Here is a 19,622-nt window from a genome sequence, read left to right on the forward strand (position 1 = left end):
CCACGTCTCCCTCCCTCCATCCCTCCCTCCATCCCTCCATCCATGCCTCCCTCCCTCCCTCCCTCCCTCCATCCCTCCCTCCTATCTCCATCGTGCACAGAGGAGTTACGTAGAGTGTGGGGTGGCCGCCCTGCCAGTGCCGAAGGGACGAGGAAAGCCCAGTGCCGGTGGCTCGTAGCCACGCCGCCGGTGCCTCGGGCTAGGAGGGGTGGTCCTGTGCCCCCCACCCCAGGCAGGCAGAGCTGCGCTCGCCCCACCGCAGGTGCCCGGAGCATCTCTGGGGCAGGAAGGAGATGCCGCCCCTTGGCCGGTGAGCTCAGGCCGGCAGGCGGAGGGTTAAATCCTCTGCCATTTGTGCTGCTAATGATTATATGCACTGTAATATCAAAGCTGTAGCTATTTATTTGCCATTGAGCAGGTGCTGCTGCTCCCACAAAGCAAATTTGCTTTCTCCTCCTGATGAAACAAGTGAAATAAAGGTTGCTCACGTCCCATTTCAGATAGGGTTGGGTTTTTTTTTCCCTGCGCACTAGCTGAAAGACAAACACCGAGCAGGAACCAGAATGCGCATTATGCAAGAAACCATATAATCTCGGAGCATCTTTGATTTGGCTGCTGCTGTCACAGACATGTATTTCACAGAGAAGCTCTCCCCCCCGCCTTTCTTTCGTTCTTACTGGTTTATCATTTGTGCCTTTGTCATTTTGTTCCTTCTTCTTCTTCTCTTCTCAGCCTCTTCACAATGAATCTTCATTTTCCCTCTGACACACTTGTATCTAAATTTCCTTATTTCCTGCCTTTTTTTATTTATATCTGTTGCCTGGTGATTTGATCATGCTGTGGAATACAGGATTAGCAATCTCCGTGTCCTTGGGTACCGCTCAAGGACACCTGTTCAGCAAAGCGCCGTTTTCTTCCCCATTTTAACCCCTTCCAGTGTGGCCACACGTGCATAACGGCAGTAAATAAGAATACCTTTAAATATCTCCGGCGTTGCATTAGCAGGACGTTGTAATCTTCATTCTTCAACAGCTGGCGTGGCCCTTTCTAAGAAGCTTACATGGGAATCTGAAGAATGTGACTCGGGGAAAAAGAAAAAAAAAAATTAATACATACTCTTTGAACTTTGCAAATAGTTTAGCAGCTGTTCCTGTAGAGATAGCTTAGACTTCGGTGGAGAGTGAAATGCTAATTCAGCCATTATCATCAAATGGGGGTACCTGTCGGAGTAATCCGCCTGCAGCTCCGAGTCCCTGCTCCAGGCTGGCGGAATCCTGTGCCTCCGTGTTATTTTATTTCCTTAGCAGATATAGGGCGGCGTTCGCAGCGTTACCCAGCGAGGTCTTAAAGGGCTGCCTGATTTGACAGAAATTAGAAGAATTTGAGCACTAGATCGGAGCAAACTCTGCTAATTCCCTAGGAAGGCTTCTTTCCCCCAGCACGGACGTCGCGCTCGCAGCCCAGTCCCAGTTTGAGCCACCCGTCAGGGCTGCAGCCCCCTCCCCTCCTTCCACGGGGCCACCAGCCCTCCCGCAGGCAACCTCTGCTCCAGAGCAGGTGACACCCAGTCCTGGGTGGGTGTCCTCCACCAGGGGCATTTCATTTCTGCCCAGAGAGGTGGAGCCATCCCAAACCCGCCTGGACGCCGTCCTGTGCCACTGCTGGAGGTGCCCCTGCTCTGGCGGGGGGTGGGATGGGGGAGCTCCAGAGGGCCCTTCCCACCCCCACCACTCTGGGATTCTGTGATAAGCCTGGAGACTCTCCGGAGCACGTTGAGAAGTCACTGGTGGGTCTTGCTCTTCTCTGCCGTGTTCTTTTATTCCCTCTCTGAGCACCTTCCCATTGCCCACTGTACTTTGAGGGAAAAGGATGTTGGTTTGGAGCCGGGTGATGATGGAGCCTGGGAACACTGCCAAGCCGACCGTTGCAGATGTCTCTGGAACCTGCTGCTTTTTGCTAGGAAATCCAGCAACAAATTCAAAGCTTCGAGTCGATGTTTCCCTCCACCCTGGAAACTCAGAGCAGAGGCATCAAGAAGTTCCTGAGCAATCTGCTGAGTGAACTTCAGGCTAAGCCAGGGCTTCCCATCCTAAGTGAGCAGAAGCAATGGTGGACAAAATCGGCATTTTCAGTTGAGTTTATGAATCTGGGGACTCACTGGGGACACAAAGGTACCGGAGGTGAGTTCTTGCTCGCAACAGCCCTGCTTCACCAGGAGCGGTTCGGTAATGCTAAGTGACTCCCTGGTCAAATGCGTATGTGATTTTCCCATCCAAATGCACAGCCGGGAGAATAACACAGCGTTCACACTCCAGGGATAAATTACCCAGCAGAGAAATTACTGGCTCAGCAGAAAATAATAGATCACCCATCTAATCAGATCCATCTGCTCATTGAACCTGATACATCACCTGGTGACAGGACACTGTGTATATCTGCAGTGGGACGGAGGCATCTCGAGCCAGCTGTAAAGCTGCATTACGGCAGAGCCACCACAGGGGAGACATCCCATGGGGACCGCGTGCAGCAGGTGCTGGCTGACAGCGTGGCCACCAAACTGCCCAATTCCAGCATTGCACAGAGCTGTCAGCAGTGGAGCCACCACTGGTGGCTGCTTTCCAAAAGGCTGTAGGCTGCCCCAAACCCCTGGCAGTGAGGGTCTGGAAGGGTCCAACCAGTTGCCCCGGGCTGGAAGGAGGTCTCAGCATCTTTTGAGTGTCAAGGAAAGCCATGTACCAGAAGAGGATGAAAGCACCGATCCCAAACAAGGCTTCAAGAAAGGTCTGGTGGAGACCAGGATAATAATAGGGAAGATGTGAAGGATCAGAACTGCTCCTACAAGCAGCTCCAAAAATGTGACTTCTCCTCTTGGAAAGCAAGATCAGAAGTGTGGAAGACGAATGTTGTGTGCTTTTCATTGGAGGTTAGGGGTTGGATTTGTCACCTTCCTCCTCTGTTTCATTTGGAGTCTTCTGTGGGTTGTCCTGAGAACACACGTGTGCCCTCGCATGGAGTGATAGATGACTTACAGCCAGGTGGCACCATGAAGTCAAGACAGAGGAAAGCAGGAACCTTTGAGGAAGCTTTAATCAATGGTAATTGCTGCTGGATTATGGGTTTATCCATTCATTCTCCAAAGGACTGCTTCACAACACTGTATGTCCACCAGGGTAAAGGAGGAGCTCTCCTGAAACCGTGCAAATGCTTCCCATTGCCAGAGCCTTTTACGTAGGTGTCCTCAGGGATGTCAGATGCTCAACAGCTCCCATGCCGTAGCTGGGAGAGCCTGGGGGAGTGGGAGTACTGCTTAACCAGCAGCCTGTGATGGGCATCATTGACAGGGCCTCCCATGTCCAAGCGTGTTGACCTCAGGGTTTAGCAATCCAGACTATAGGTATTAGTCCGAAGATGTGCTGAGATTTAAACGGTAAATCTAGCTTGGGTTAGTTGGTTTTAAGGGAGGGAGGGACAGAGTAAGTCTTCCCCAAGAAGGGAGCGGGAGGGATACAGAGGAGGGTGCGGGGAGGTGAGGAAGAGCTGGGAAGGAATAAGGATGACGTGGCCGTGTTTGCTGTATGCATTTCCCACGGCCGTGTGGAAGCCGTATGCAAAGAGAAGGATGGTGTGGCAGATACCGCTGCACAGGGAGGAAGTACTTTCGAGTCGTCTTACGAATAAGCCATAAGTTATGATGATCCCAAGAGAGATCTTGCAGGAAAATGTATAATAGTCACAAGAAAACCCCTCCAGATTTACAAGCAGAATAAAATCCAAATTTATACATTTGGGGGAAAAGAAGAACCCAGTCATGGAATCATAGAAAGGAGGGCAAGGAGAGACTTAAGAGGTCAACCAGACCATCCTGCTGCCTGAAGTCAGGATCATCTCTACTTAAGCCATTCTTGATGGATGTATGCCTAATCTGTTCTTAAACCTTCAGGGGTGGAGATTACACATCTCCCCAGGCAATCTCTTCCCGTGCTTAATTATCCTTACTGTTAGGAACGCTTTCCTCTTGCTTAGCCAACATTTCCCTTGTTACAATTTAAGCCTATTGCCTCTTTTCCTATCTGCAGTCGATGCAGAAGTTCATTCATTGCCTCTTCCTTTGCTGCGTCGCATTTGGAGGCTGTGAGTCCTCTTGGCCTTCTCTCCTAGCTAAAGAAACCGAGTCCTTCAACCCTCTTCCTGGAGACCTTTGCTGCACTTTTCATCTCTTCTTTTCTGATGGTCTATCTCTTTTTTGAAGCAAAATGCCCTCAAGTCCATGTAGGATTGCAGCAGAGACCTTTTCACTTGGGATCGGTGGACTGCCTTGATGTTCTGGGGAGAGTTTGGGTTCTTTTTATCCTTCTCCAGGCTTGGGAAGCAGCGTTTCTGCTAAAGCGGGCGGGCTGGGATGCAGAGGTTACCGACAACAGCTCCGGCTGTCATTCAGTGCCTGCACGACACGGAGCCGTTCGTGGGCGTCAGCGGGGTTTGGAATAATTGTCTTCTCTAATTAACTGGTTATCAAACAAGAACATTTCATTACGGTACAATTACTAGCTGCTTTGCTGAGACACAGAGGTGTCAGGATTACGATCCCAACATATGCTTCTTACAGCTCTGATTTTTTGTTTTCATAATCACTAACCATTTTTGCTCCCCCACCCCCCCCCAACCCACCCACTCGCTTAATGACTAATGAATCCTTCCGCTTACGAATAAGGAAAATAAATCAGCGGGCATGGCAGGTTAGAAAGAAAAACATGCAAAATGTTTTGAGGATCCTTAAATCTGATAAATTACTTTGAAATTAAAATCCCTGGGAGAAAATGGGATTTAATTAGGAAGTAACATGGTTTTGTCAATGTTTAAATTAAAATTTTAAAGGTTATAAATATTGCACTGGAGCTCGAGGGGGAATGGCTATAAACTGGAAGAGGGCAGGTTTAGATTAAACATTAGGAAGAAATTTTTCACTCTGAGGGTGGTGAGCCCCTGGCCCAGGTTGCCCAGAGAAGCTGTGGCTGCCCCCTCCCTGGACGTGTTTAAGGCCAGGTTGGACGGGGCTTGGACAACCTGGTGGGCTGGGGAGGTGTCCCTGCCCAGGGCAGGGGGGGGAACTACATGATCTTGAAGGCCCCTTCCAACCTAAACCATTCTGTGATTCTATGAAAGACAAGGACAGATGGGGGGGGGAAGATGTAGCAGGAAAAAAAAAGTGATGGAGATGAAGACGAGCACAGGGTATCCATTTATTTGCATTTAGCTTAAGGAAGTCTCATTTACCTGCCCTCTCACTATCCATAAATTGCATGTTTTTCTCCAGACAAGTCTTCCTAATAATTGAATTAATCTCCACGCGGCTGCACGTACTTTGATTTCCCACTGTCCCAGACTTTTTTTTTTTTTTTTTTTTTTAAAAAAAAAGGCAAAAAAGCTCTTGGTATTTTGCTGTTACAGAGGAGAAATACAAATACGTTTTCAATCCATCAGCACCCAGCGATGGCCAGTGGTGCACCAGCCCGAGGCACGGGAATTCGTGTCTCATCGCTGTGCGGGCAGAAGGGTCCGCATTTAAGAGCATCGGGTAGCAGCAGCGCTGGGGACACCCGGAATTTCTGCTTTCCAGTAAATGCTGTGGCAGCGGCACTGGTGGCCCCGCGATGGGCTAGGGACATTAGCGAGGCGAGGACTGTAGAGAAAGGTAATAGCTTTTATTAGGGGAACTGATACAGTTTGAAGAAATAGTTGCTTTTCACAGGCAAACTCTTCTTCAGGCTGACATTTTGAAATGTAATTTGGGTCTGAATGGAGCAAATATAATACTTCCTCAATACCATAAAGCCAAAGACAAACTGAGGAAAACGCTCCGTTTCAGAAAATTACCATCTGAGACCTCCGGTGTGTCAAGTCAAAAACGTTTCATTACAGGAATCTCTCTGATTTAACAAGGAAAAGAAGGTTTTCAAACCATTTTTAATAGAATTTATCTGTACTGATTTTAAACTGGAATCCAAATAACTGGATAGTTTCACTGCTGGAAGGTTATTTTCCCTTCGGAGGTTGGTGGTAGAAGGGAGTATAGGGTGCTGTCGTGGCCGTGGAAATTTGCAGGGAAAAGGAGATAAATATCCCCACTGGGCTGCAGCACCTTGGGTGTTGAAAGATGTCATTGTTTCAAAAGCAGAATTAAATGTATGGAAATCTGTTCTAATTGAAATCAACTTCGGGTGCACCACTTGAGGAGGGCTTTGAGTTTCCAGCAGAGGAGAGGACCGATGGGTCTTTTTCTTGGGAGTTTCTGCCTTTTTGCTGAAATTTTGATTCCATTTTAAAATATTCTTCTCACTTTAATCTGCTTAACCCCATGAAGACTCACGCTGCTTGAGACAGGCTGGAGTACATCGTTATTTTTACATACGTGAAGGACCAAACTCTGGGCAGAAAGGGGACCAGCACCGTGAAATGATCATGAAACATTTGGAGGAGAGAAGGAAGAATAAACAATAATTCACTCTTACAAAGCTGGTTTGTTTGTATTTTTTCTTGGAGTAGCAAACTCTCCTATTGCTTGCTGTTTCCCTGCAAGCCCCAGCTCCCAGAGTCATAAGATTTGGCAAAAATCTCAGCTTTTATATGCTGAGAAAGGGCTTCCCGGCTGTCAGGGCTGTGGAGAAGAGCCTGAAAGCATTGAGCTCTAACGACTTGGTAATGGGGAAGCCAAGAAAACGAAGTAGTTTAGGATTTCTGAATGTCTCACCGTTTTTTAAGCTCATCCTATCATTTGGGGATTTTGCCTCTTGTCTCGCTCTTCCAAGAGCCTGGATCACGCTTTCCCCTGGTTCCTGTGGGGAAGTCATTTCACTGAGTTCATCCTATAAAATCAGTCTATGTCTCTTAGAGCAGACACTCATAAATACCCGCCCAGGCACGCAGACCGCTCTGGCCTGGGGCGCCTCCAAAAATCCCAGTGTGGTCCAATTCAGGAACTTTATCTGCTTGATTTGGGGTAAATTCCTCCCCAGCAGAAATGAGTTTTCCGTGCAGACGTGCGTGCAGGAACGGCCTCAGCGGTGGGGGGTCCCCTTGAGCCCGCAGAGTGCAGCCGAGCCCAGCAGCACCCTATTCTGCTTTATTAATTATTATCCGTTGCTTGGTCCTTTCAGGCGTACAAGAGGAAAACAGAAGCCGCGAAGAAGGAGTACCTGAAAGCCCTGGCAGCGTACCGGGCCAGCCTCGTCTCCAAGGTAGAGCCCGTGCGTGCATGGTTGCTGGTCGTGGCAATGCTGAATTCGTTGTAACTCATGGGACTCTCTGGGGAGGATCAGTTTTATAAGAAATACAGTGTAATTGTGCTATCAGAACTGATATCAGTGTTAGCCACCTTCCCTGGACCTGTTGGAGTGGTCCAGAGGAGGCCCCGGAGATGCTGGGAGGGCTGGAGCCCCTCTGCTGGGAGGACAGGCTGGGAGAGTTGGGGGGGTTCAGCCTGGAGAAGAGAAGGCTCCAGGAAGACCTCATAGCAGCTTTCCAGTCCCTAAAGGGGCTCCAGGAAAACTGGGGAGGGACTCTTGATCAGGGACGGGAGCCATGGGATGAGGGGGAATGGCTTCAAACTGGAAGAGGGGAGATTTAGATGAGATATTAGGGAGAAATTCTCTCCTGTGAAGGCGGTGAGCCCCTGGGGCAGGTTGCCCCGAGAAGCTGTGGCTGCCCCATCCCTGGAGGTGTTCAAGGCCAGGTTGGACGGGGCTTGGAGCAACCCGGGCTGGGGGGGGGTGGCCCTGCCCAGGGCAGGGGGGTGGAACTACATGATCTTGAAGGTCCCTTCCAACCTAAACCATTCTGTGATTCCCGAGGAGCTAAAAGAAATGCTCTGCATCCTGCATGCTGCCTTCAGCACCCTGAAACGAGACCCCACTTTGGGTCATCTTTGTCAGCGGGTGTCACAGCAGGGGAGGGGTGTCCCTGCTGAGGGACAGAGGTGTCCCTGCTGCCTGTCCCCTCGCCTGGCTCTCAGGTGTGAGTGCAGCAAATGAGGGAGCACCGGTGAGGGCAGGGGGACGAGTCTCACTGTGGGTGACAGCAGGGACTGGTCTGGGGGAAGGTGACACGCCAGCCCCGGGCTCACCGGCCAGCACTGGGCAGCAGCCACGTGCCAACACCCTGCCTGCACCCTGGGCCGGGCATGGGGGCTGTTCTGGCTGGGCAGGACGCCGTGTCCTGCTTCTGCCATGCACGTTCAGGCAAGAGTGGGGCTTCCAGGGAGCGAGACCCATCACTGTGGGTTGAGGAGCATCTGAGCACATATGTGCTTAACGCGCTGCAGTCAGGTGAAAGCCAGAGAGCCCATTTGGGTGCCTAATAATGAACCTTCAGGGGATTGCAGGTTGACACGGGAACTCCCGGTGCTGCAAGGCTGCACCCGGGGAGGCGATGATGGGCCAAGCGCCTGCCCATCCCAGTCTTCCAAACATGGACACCCATCCCAGATCTCACACCTTCCCCTCCTCCATGCCTTCAGAGAGGGGACACGGGTATTTATTGCCTGTGTATTTGAGGTGGCTCCTGCGGAGCTCGTAGGCTTGCTGGCTCAGGGGGACATGCTGCCCTTGGGTTGTGAGTGTGTGTACCAGGCTGTTTTCCCTCCAAAGCTTCTCCTTGGTACCATACCACACCCTCAGCACTTCATCATCGCATTCAGCTGCTATGGGAAATGATGTGATGCCCCAAATCAGCCATCACCTGTGGGATCTGTGTGATTGTGGTGGTGGGCTGGAAGGGCTCAAAGGCGCTGTACAGACATGAGCACCAGTACCTGTCTTAACTTGTAAACAGAACCGCAGCGAGTACAGTAAAAGGGAATGGAAAGGACTGTTTGTGGGTTTAAAAGCTCTTCTTGGTCCTGCTGGAAACATCTGAGGGTCGTGCCTTGAACGTGCCCAGGAGCAGTGTGGGCAGGTAGCGTGGAAGGCATGGGGTCACCACACTCTGTGGTTTCGTTTTTTTTCCAGTTTCTCCAGTGAGGAATTTTTGCAGTAGAGCAACTTTATTTTGAGTAAAACAGCACAGTGTGATCCTGGCTGCCGGGCGAGAAAGGATCTGGAGTATCATTACAGAGCCCATCGCAGGACAAAAACCTCATTGTCTGAGCCAGAAAATGTCCTGTTGTTCTTCTCTTTTTCCTGCAGAAACGAGGCCACCATTGTCCTGTGCATTGTAGACCCCACCAGGGCTGCCGGAATGCACGGGATTGGGAAAGCAGAGTTTGAACAGTCCTGTTCGTTCTCTGTTGGAAGCAAAAATTATTTTTGTCACCCACCTCTGTGGGACCCAAGGAGTGAGCTGCAGGTGGGCGGGTTGATGCCCCTTTGGTGCTCCAGGCTCTGCCGAAGGCACTGTTGAGTTACTGGACTTGAATTTCGCCGATGCGGACGCTGCGCCCAGCCTGCGGTCACCCAGCGAGCCACAGGGCTAGAAGTGCGAGTGCTGGCTGGTGGGAGAGGAGCAGGAGCCGTGGGGAGTTGGGTTAGCTCGGACGGATGGACGGACGTCTCGGGACACATAACGATCTTTCCTTCCTTTCTTCCTTCCTTCCTTCCTTCCTTCTCCTCACCCTCCGTTCTGTTTTCCCGCAGAGCTCCGCTGACCAGGGGGAGACGAAAAGCGCCCAAAGCAATCCACCTTCCAAAATGATCCCCCCCAAGCAGCCCATGTACCCGATGCCGCCGCAGGCTTCCTCGCCCTACCCCGGCCTGGGCTCCTTCCTCTCCCCATCGGACCTGCAGAACTACCGCGGCCACCCCGGCCTCTCCCGGACCCTCACCTCCAAACCCATGCTGCCCAGCATCAGTGCCTCCCCACCGCCCTCCTTCCAGATCAGCCCTCCCCTCCACCAGCAGCTCTCCTTGCACCACCCGCAGAGCTCCCTCCTCAGCCAGCCCCTCAGCATGCAGCAGGTCCCCCAGCAGCCCCTCCTGTCCCCCCCCATGGCACTACAGGTACAGCCCCCCATGAACGCCTCGCCTCCCGGGCAGCAGGTAAGTCCTCAGAGAGGGGTTTGCGGCACGAACCGCAGCGTTTCCCCTCCTTCCCCTTGGGTCTGGTGGTTTCTGGATGGTTTGGAGATGTTGGGCGTCATGTTGTCCCCAAGGGAGTCTTCTCCCGGCTCCGTCGGCTTGATGATCTTGTAGTTTGGGGGTGGTGTTTTCAAAAGGGTTGAGCTGGGAGCATGAGCACCCCCACAAATGGGTCAGATTTGTGCGATGGAGCAATGAAGGTTCTTTCAGCGCAGGAAGATGCGGAAGCTGTGGTAAAAGCTCCTTGGTCCCCCAGCCTTCTCTGGGGGGGGGGCGGGAGGTTTGCTGATGGGCATCTGAAAGGGTTATCAAACATTGGAAGAGGCTGCCCAGGGAGGGGGTGGATTCACCATCCTCGGGGGTGTTTAAAAAAAGGGTAGAGGTGGTACTTGGGGACATGGTTCAGAAGTAGTTTCATCAGGTTGGGTTAATGGTTGGACTTGATGATCTTAAAGGTCCCTTCCGACCTCAGCAATTCTATGATTCCATGATCTGAAGCTATGGGTTGGAGAGCCAGTGAGAAACCCCTCTCGTGACATTGCTGAGAGAAGAAGCAGGGCTGGAAGGGCACGGGGTAATAGCAGGGATGCAGGGGGGTTGCCAGGAGAAGGGGAAAAAGGATGGAGGGAATGTCACAAACAAAATATAAAATCAATACGTTTCCAAAAACTGCCTTGCAATAGGAGAAAAATCACTTCCGTGGCAGAGAGCCGAGCGCACGCAATGTGTGCTTGCGTGTGTGCCTCTACTAAGGGCATGGCAGCAAAGCAAATCCTACAGACGTGTGCTACGAATGCGTAAAACCTGTGGAAGTGAACCATCCTCAGCCATGCCCGGCTCAGCCCGGCAGCCCACGCTCCGGGAGCCAGTCTGCGGGGCGAAAGTCTCTCCTCTTTAAACCTGCAACGGCGAAAATGTATCTGGAGGAAAAAATTGGCTACAGCAAAAAAATATTTCCTATACCTTATAGAGAGGTTGCCAGCGTACAAAGGAGGAGACGAGTGGTTTCCCGAGTTTCTCCATCTGGAATATGAACTGGACGGACTATTCACAGTGGAGGACGTGTCCTCTGAATTCACAGCTGCTGCCATTTACTTGATGATACTTTTAACTGCTCTATTCACCCAGCTGGCTGAATAATTTGTGTTTCACATGTTTACTGGCTATATATCACAGTACTTTATATATCACAGTACGCTGTATATATACAGTACTTTAGCAATGAACAGAGCTTTCTTTCCCATAACGTGACCTATTCAGTTTGGGGCTCACTTTGTGGAAACAGAGATTGTTAATTGAGGAACAGATATTGCAGTGGAAGAAAACCAAAGGTGAGCAGGGGTGTGGAAGCACAGTTATACCCGACCACAATAAAAAAGCAGCAGATGTGGGAAGGTCAAATCCTTAATCAGATTTTAATTTCTAACCTGCTCAGGGTACTGCAAGTAACTTCTCCAGCACGGTGGTTGGGTGTTAGCTCTACATAAGCAAAAGTAATTTGGTGATAGCCTGCGTCCAGAAATGAGCGTAAAAGGGGATCCCCGTAATCACTTTGGTTGGGGTAGTTGTTGTTGCTGAGGGCAGCATTTTGTGAATCTTCATCCCATGTAAATTTGTGACTAAAAAATAAAAAGTTTAAAAAAAAAAAGAAAATACCCCACACTGCCCTAATTTGGATATTTTGGAGAAAATCATGTTCTTGGTCAGGTAACTGCCGCGACTCTTGTTTATATACATTGCCTAATGTTACCTAATTAAGCCAACCCCCCAAAAAAATCAGGAAAGCTAATCAGCTTTCAAATAAAACAGTTCCCCGGCGTCCTTGCTAAATTGCTCGCGGTGACAGCTGATGGAGGGAGCGTTGCTGGCGTGGATGTTCCTTACCTTGTTAGCGTACATTAGGACGGGCTAACGCGGTGCTGCGAAGGGGGCTGCCACCTGAAGTGGGAAACCGGTTTTGATTGCCCGGCTGCTGATTCGGAGCCTTTCGTGGCCACGTGTCTTCTGCAGCCATTTACCGCCCCCTGAGGAGGGAGGGCCTGAAAAACAAGAGCGGGGGGAAGCGGGATGTAAAGCAGATGTTGCTGCGTTGACGGCTGCTTGCGAGAACTCGCCTTCTGTGGGGTCTCACCCCGGTGGTTTCGGGTCCTGGGCTGGGACCCGCCGCTGTCCCTGGGGCTCCCCCTGTACTCTGCGCTGCCGCGGGTTTGGGGCAATGCAACGTGTTTATGTCATATTATTAGATCCGCTGTTTCTCCTGCTGTTTGTACTCCTCTAACCCTTCCTTTCCTTTCCACCCTGCAGGACTTCTCACATATTTCATCTGAGTTTCAAAACAGCGTTGGACCCCGTTCGCCTGGTGCATCAAACCCGCCAGGAAGCACCGAGTGGGACAACGACTACCCCAGCAGAGAGTGTGGGATTAACCACTGCAGGCCAGTAGACAAAACAGCACATTTCTAATGCATTTTCTGTTACCTGAACTGTGACGGTGTAGGACAGCTGAGAACCTGCCCTAACATGTACAGCAAGCTGGTTATGGTCAAGGAAGTTCAAGGTTTCCCCTTCCCTGTAGGCTCACTGAAGTGATGCTATGGAAACAGGTGGCTTAAAAATCACAGATAAATTCTTCATTGGGGATGAAGAGGTTTCCTTTTTTTGTGTTTCCATCCCACTTAGCAATGGAGGATTTGGACACGTTTCCTTCTAGAGCAGGCCAGAGAAGCCCGGTCTCCCCAGGAGAGTCCCTGGAGGTTTGAAGGTGGCCATGTCCATAAGCAATGTCCTTCTGTTCCTAAAGCGATTGCTCTTATCTCTGAGGCCACAACCTGCCGTAGTTGTCTGTAGCACTGGGTCCCTAACGGGTGCTGGGGTTCCACCACGATGGTGTACAAAGCCTCACCCTCCCCAGAGCCACACGATGCTCCAGTGTGCTGCACCTTGCAGGAAAAGCCCAGACATCTGCACAGATCTTCCCCTTTATGCCCAACAAGCTCTGGCACGAATGTGCCCGCACGAAGGTCCCTTCGACGCCGCTTGAATTCCCCAATGAAGGAAAACATCGGGATAGTCTCAGAACTGGGGGGCAGGGAGGGTGGGAAAGCCGTTTCCACCCTCTGCCCGATCCACTGCTCTTGGCTCAGCAATAACAATTCGGAGGCCGCTCTTGTGCTCTGTAAAACAGGCACGCAGTTTGCCGGGAGAGCAGGTAGGGAAGGAGGCTTGGGAGCTTCTGAGTATTGTTTGATTTGCTTGAAGTACTGGAACATAGTGCTTTCACTGGAGATAATAGCAAGCTCACGGCCTTTTCAGAGCACAGCTCCCGTCTGTGCCAGCAGCGCACTTACAATTGCTGGGCCAGGCACAGACTGTACAGACATTTATTTCTTTCAGGGAAATAAATAACTCGCTGAGCCATTAGAATATCGCCGCTGTCTGCCTGCCCGAGGGGGCTCAGCTACCTGGATGGGTCTGGGCTCTGCCGGAGACCTTTGCCTGCTCCTTCCTGAAGGCTCCGCAGACAACCTGAAAGAGGGAACCTGTTTGGGACTGTGGGATAAAAGTCGCTTTAGATGCTGCGGGCAAAACGCTAGAGATGCTTGGAGGGTTATGGCACATCCCAGTGTGCAGAGGGGCTGTGCAGCGGCAGCTCCCGCAGCAATTAACCTCCCTAGAGATAACACGTCGCTACTTCGGGGGTCAGCTGGGAAAGCACTTGATTCCCTCTGCGAATCCCACTGCCCCCCACGCAGAAAACTCAGGGCACTCTAGAAACAGGTGAAACGCTCCCGTAGTCGTCAGGGTTGAGTTTTGTGTTGCTAAGATGAGCTCCGTGACATCTGGCTGGAGTGCCGTATGGTAAGCAGAAGGCCGATGCCATTCGTGATCAAAGCTCATGCGTTTCAGGCCTTTGTCACAGCAGAAATATCGAATTTCATGGGTTTATCGCAGCTTTCTGGGGGGAAAAAAAAAAAAATCATTCTAAAACCAGACAGATTATGCAGAGACTTCCAGATAATTATTATAGAGTAGATTATAGCAGTGAACTCAGATGGATATAGATCAGTACTGCAGAGAGCGCTGAGCGCAGTGAAAAATGTCGCAGTCTCTGTTGAGGAAGGAGCCCATCTCCCGCGACGAGGGACACACGAGCTGCTGGCAGCTCCCAAAGCTGCCTTGTTCTCATTTTATCGTAAAATGCAGCAGTGCCGTCACCTCCTGCTCCTGCTGGCCCCTGGGATTTGCTGCCTACCTGCATGCCCTGCATCGCCTGTAGCATCCGCGCGCCTTCGTAGGGCTGCAGCCCTGGTTGCGTCTCAAGGTTACACTCAATGTCGAGAAGAGAGATGATCTGCTTCTCCTCATCTTCCTGCCTGTACCGCTTTCTCCGCCGTACTTGGTGCTAATTTGCAAGCGACGTTCAAAGTTACCCTCGGGCTGCGCGGCGGCGCTGTGCCCAGAGCCGGGCGGGAGGATGCAGGGTGAGCTGTGCGCCTGAGCCGCCCCGGCAATCAGCAAAGCGGTGATAAAGGGAAGGTGCATCTTGTTGGGTTTGATTCATCGGCACAGTTTGAGGTGTAATCGGGAAGTCTCTGGATCATGTAACTGCCCATCTCAACCTCAAAACTGCATTTTTCTTAATTGCAATAGAAGCGGCACTCTGAGGAGCAAAAGCAGCAACGGGCTGGAAAGAAAAAGGATTATTTTCTGTTGTGATCTGGCTCAGCTGTAAGGTGCCAGGTTCCTGAAAGAGGGGATCGCACCGACCTCCCCAGCACACAGGCAGTCCCATCTTGCTCTCCAGGTTAGGATTTTCATGTCATTTCTGACCTCGATATTTCTTTAGCTTCCAACATGTGTTGGCACTGTGTTAGCAGGGGTAAAACCTCCCAGTCCTACATTTTCTGTGGTGTTTGTCGCCCAGACAACTTCTGAAAAACTGACAAGGTTGTCTTTCTCTCTGTCCCTCTCCATCGAATAAGGGATCTGCTGTTGTTTTTTTTATTTTCCCAGCCTATCAGTGCTAGTTAAAATGCCGTTAAATGACACTGCTTCCCTTATGCCCCTCAAATTCTAGGATGCTGTGAGCAGACACTCCTTAATTCATAAACCAGCCGTGTTAGAGAGTTTTAAATCTTTCTTAGCTCATCCTCTCCCCATTCTTAATGATTTTGTGCTTACTGACTTCCATCCAATTTTCCTAGCTCTTTCTGGGCTGAAGCCCAAGCTGTCCTAGATCGCTAGCGAAGACACGGGTAGCATTTCTCAGCTCCTGCTTAGTATACGACTATCACTTCCCACAAGCAACTGCAGCATACAATTTTATTGCTTTTTTTGCCGTCATATCACAAACTACTTACATAGTCCCCTGTCTCCCTCACCTGACAGCCTTATTCTCGCGCTTGCTCTTTCCCAGGCACCCGCGCAGTACCTGTGCTTTGCAGTGACTTTCCCCGAGGGAACCGGTTCACCTGTACCAAGGGTGCAGCTTGGTTTGCCATCACTTGCAAATCTTTCTTAATTCCTCGAGGCACCTCACTCATATTTTTTTCTACCCCGACTTCTGATTACAACGCTTTCCATACCACAGCCGTCTTCAGGTTGCGTTTACATTTGTCTCTTGGCATTTAGGTATTTTGGTGATAATACTGAACTGGATTCATCTTGCTATGTCCTCCCTCTCATGCATAAGGCATGGATTAGGTTCTTTTGGGGTACCATTATTTAGCAAATTTTGTCCCCTCTTCCCACTCTCCTTTGGGCAAAAAGACGGGATGCGCTTAGTTATACTTTGTCCAGAAGCAAAAAACTATGTACAGCCACTTCATCCTGACACTTGTAACCTCGTTAATTCCTGCTAACAATGAAAGGATCCTCTCCAAAGGAGGGAATTTTCCAAATCAGAAGCTAGATGAGCAAACACTGTAAAAAGGCAAGGGTAAACCACCACAAATGCACTTAGTTTGGATTCAATTATTTATGGTAATACTTCGTAATGAACTGGGAAATGTTCTGTAGCATGTTTTGTAAAATTAATGAAGTTTTAGTACTGGAATACCTCACTGCTGCTCAGTGGCATTAAATCTTTGCTGAGTGCAGTAGGGAAGACTCCACATTTTAAATGCAGTTTATAAAATGTGGAGATTAACAAAGTGCGGACTCTTCTGCACTCTATCAGAAGACAACTCTATCAACAGCAGCATTACCTTGCTGTCTGCTATTTCCCTTTTATTCCACTCAAGCACACCCACACCAGAATCTCCCAAACCTTTGTAAAGTTCTTCACCACCTATTAAGGCCAAGATGTCTTTATGCAGCCAGTGGCGTTTCCATCAGGTCTGTGTAGATGATAAAACCCATTAAAATGATGGAATTTCAAAGCAAAACCCATATCAGATGTCAGCCAGGGGAGAGGGACTTCAGCCACTCCTCTCTCTCTACTATGGCCTGAAAAAAAGAGCATCTGGGCTCCCTCGTAGGACACTGCTGATGGCACGTTGAACGTGCCAACCACCCCACAGGGAGGGTTGAAGCACCGGGTGCTACAGGCAGGGATGGGAGCGGTGGCACCTATCTGCACGCCTTGCTGTAGAGCCCTCTGCACGCAGGGTGGCTCGGTGGTGTAAGCTGGCTTCCCTCTCCAGGACACACCTGGATCTCTTGAAATCAAAGCCATTGCCTCGATGGCGTGATCAGCCCAAGATCTGGTGGGGCAGGGATGTGCAGAGCACACAGCCTGGCTGCTGTCCCCCCAGCCCTCCTCCCTAGCCTCCTGCGAGTAAGGCAGCACCGCAGTCTTCCTTGGGTTCCTTCCACCTCCTGCTGTCTTCATCAGACCAACGGGAACGACCAGCTAATCCTGCGATGTCAAAGCATTTTTTCCCCTCACTTCCCGATTATTAATTTTTGTACTTGTACTTATTTTGGGAGAGGAGGAGAGCAGCATCGAGGAGGGGGTGTCTCTTGCTCGCATGCTCTTCAGCCATCAAACTGATGTAAATCCTCCTGGACACCCATAAGCCTCTCCAGCCATAAGCCCCTCAGTCGTATTTTTGAGACCCTCCTACTCCTTATGCAGTCTCAGAATCACAGAATGGTTTAGGTTGGAAGGGACCTTGAAGTTCCACCCCCCTGCCCTGGGCAGGGACACCTCCCACCAGCCCAGGTTGCCCAAGGCCACCTCCAGCCTGGCCTTGAACACCTCCAGGGATGGGGCCTCAACAACCTCTCTGGGCAACCTGGGCCAGTGCCTCACCACCCTCACAGGGAAAAACTTCTTCCTAATGTTTAATCTAAACCTGCCCTCTTCCAGTTGAAAGCCATTCCCCCTCGTCCTTTCACTCCATGCCCCAGTAAAAAGTCCCTCCCCAGCTCTCCTGGAGCCCCTTTAGGGACTGGAAGGTGGCAATAAGATCTCCCCGGAGCCTTCTCTTCTCCAGGCTGAACAGCCCCATTTTCTAAATCTCCATGGCTTAGCCCAAGTATAGCGTGTGATGGAGAAGGGGGCCGGTGGCCAAGGGGCTGATTCCAGGCATGGCACGATGGTGGAGCTGATACCAGCATCAAGCTGGCGGCTCTGCAGGGAAATCCAACTCCAGCAAGAGCAAAAATTAAGCCACAGGAAGGAATTTATGCCTTAGCCCTTGTTGTTGAAGCTCAGGAAGAACTAAAAATGTGTCAGGCTCTGACCCTTGAGTGCCTTCTGCTGGGTTCATCTCTGCACACCCATCCCCTGGTGCAGACCACTTTATGTTTTGCATTGTGGAGTGCCATAAAAACCACGGTAGGGCTGAAAAGGGGTATGCCGCCGGGCGTGCAAAGGCTGATTCCAGCTCCCCCAGGCGACTCCCCGGCTGTTTCCCTGCCCGGCTCACCTTCCGCCTCTCGCTTCTCTTACAGCATGCTGCCAAGGGACAAGGCACTCTACCTCACCTAAAACTCAACATCTCGGTTTTGAGGAGGCTCAGATGAAGGACACTGGAGAGGGTCTATCTTACAGAGTACCCGGAGAGGCACCGAGCAAGTCGTACGGACGAGAGAGCTACCACTGCACCTCGTCGCTGGCTTCGTTCCCAGGCTCTAAGAGCAGTTTTCTTTTTATTATTTTTGAACTCTAAAGTCTACTTTCCGTGGAAGCCCAAAACCTCATAAATCATGAAGAACAACAGCAACAAAAAAAAAAATTAAAAAAAAAAAAATCAAATAAATAAACGCAAAACCAACAAAAAAAAATAACCTAAGGAGATCGTTTTTCTGCTTGCCATCAGCTTAGCTACAGACTATTTTCCTAGCGAACTGCTTTTAGACGCAGCATAGGCCCAGGTCTGGTGTCCTACAGCGTTAGGCCAGCTCAGTAGGAGGATGCACTCTTTTGACTTGCTAACAGCACTAAACTTTGTGCAAGAAAATGTGAAGTTTGTGTGAATATTGTACATGCAAAGGCCTTGGATGTCTGGCGAAAAAAAAAAATAAAATACAAAAAATAAATAAAAACTATTGCTAGGTAGGTGGGGGGAAGAGAGCAGAAGGCAAAATACGAGAGGAAAAATGTGAAAAAGATGAAAATATAATTTGTTGGATAGTTGTAAGTAGTTTACTAAGTGTTTTAGAGCTGTGCTAAAGACATCTTTAAGATTTTTTTGTGAAAAAAATTAGTAGTTTACTTTATAGTAAAAGCATTTTATATTAATTGTAGCACATTTTTTAGTTATACATAGAAGGGAGATGTGTATAAAAAAAACAACAAAAAAAAAGCCTGCCAAACTTGTTTCTATTATTTGTACAGCAAGAAATGGACAATTTATATCCATGTTGTATGGCATTATTATATTTTTTCTGCCATATGTCCATCTATTTAAAAATTGCTGACAATGATTTTTGTCTATTTATGAAAAATTAGAGAGCATAATTACCGTTTCTCATAAGGTGCATTTTTGGGTTTGGGTTTTTTTTTTATTTTTATTTTTTATTTTGTTTGACGGTACTGCTTTCGCAGCACCCAGCACATTTGGTTCACAATGCTTATCTTACCTTTCTTTATAATAAAACATATGAAAAGTAGAACTGAACTGATCTCTCCTTATTCCGGGGGCACACTCTGGAAACGTCCCGGCCAGCGAGATCCCTGCCTTGTCCTTGTCCTCAACTTTCCCATCCCTCGCTCCTCTCCCATCACATTCTCACTTGCTTCCTCCTTCTCTCCCCTCGCTCTGGGCTAACACTACTTAATTAAATCCATCTGCAATGAGAGTTGTCACTGAACAATGGCAGAGGAGCGTTTTTCTTTCATTTGCTTGGAAAATGCCAACTTTGCCCTCAACAGAGGGTACTTTCCTTTCTCAAGGAGTAACTTCTTGCTCACAAAGCTATCCCGTACCCCGGCCCCATCAACTCTCCTCCCTTTGGCCAACCCTTGAGCAGACACAAAATGTCCACACCAGATATGGGGGGTCACCAAGCTGCCTGGTGGCCGCCAGCAGGTGCCCACAAAAGCCCCATTTCCAACTTTTCCTAAGGAAGCGTGGACGAGAAGGACACGGAAAGGGTGGAGAATTC

At 49.9% G+C, this 19,622-nt stretch overlaps 1 protein-coding gene across 1 annotated transcript in view; it reads left to right on the top strand.

The window, feature by feature from the left end:
* TOX2 (TOX high mobility group box family member 2) overlaps positions 1-18,524 on the top strand; it is a 96,782-nt gene extending 78,258 nt beyond the window's left edge. Inside the window, exons 6-9 of the mRNA XM_009892110.1 lie at positions 7,155-7,235; positions 9,627-10,028; positions 12,372-12,502; positions 17,967-18,524. Coding sequence (XP_009890412.1) covers positions 7,155-7,235; positions 9,627-10,028; positions 12,372-12,502; positions 17,967-18,003 — 651 coding nt within the window. The 3' untranslated portion in view covers positions 18,004-18,524. The remainder of the gene's footprint in view (positions 1-7,154; positions 7,236-9,626; positions 10,029-12,371; positions 12,503-17,966) is intronic.
* The last annotated feature ends 1,098 nt before the right edge of the window (positions 18,525-19,622 follow it).

Source organism: Charadrius vociferus, unplaced genomic scaffold (genome assembly GCF_000708025.1).
Source record: "Charadrius vociferus isolate BGI_N301 unplaced genomic scaffold, ASM70802v2 scaffold409, whole genome shotgun sequence".
NCBI classification, from domain to species: Eukaryota; Metazoa; Chordata; class Aves; order Charadriiformes; family Charadriidae; genus Charadrius; species Charadrius vociferus.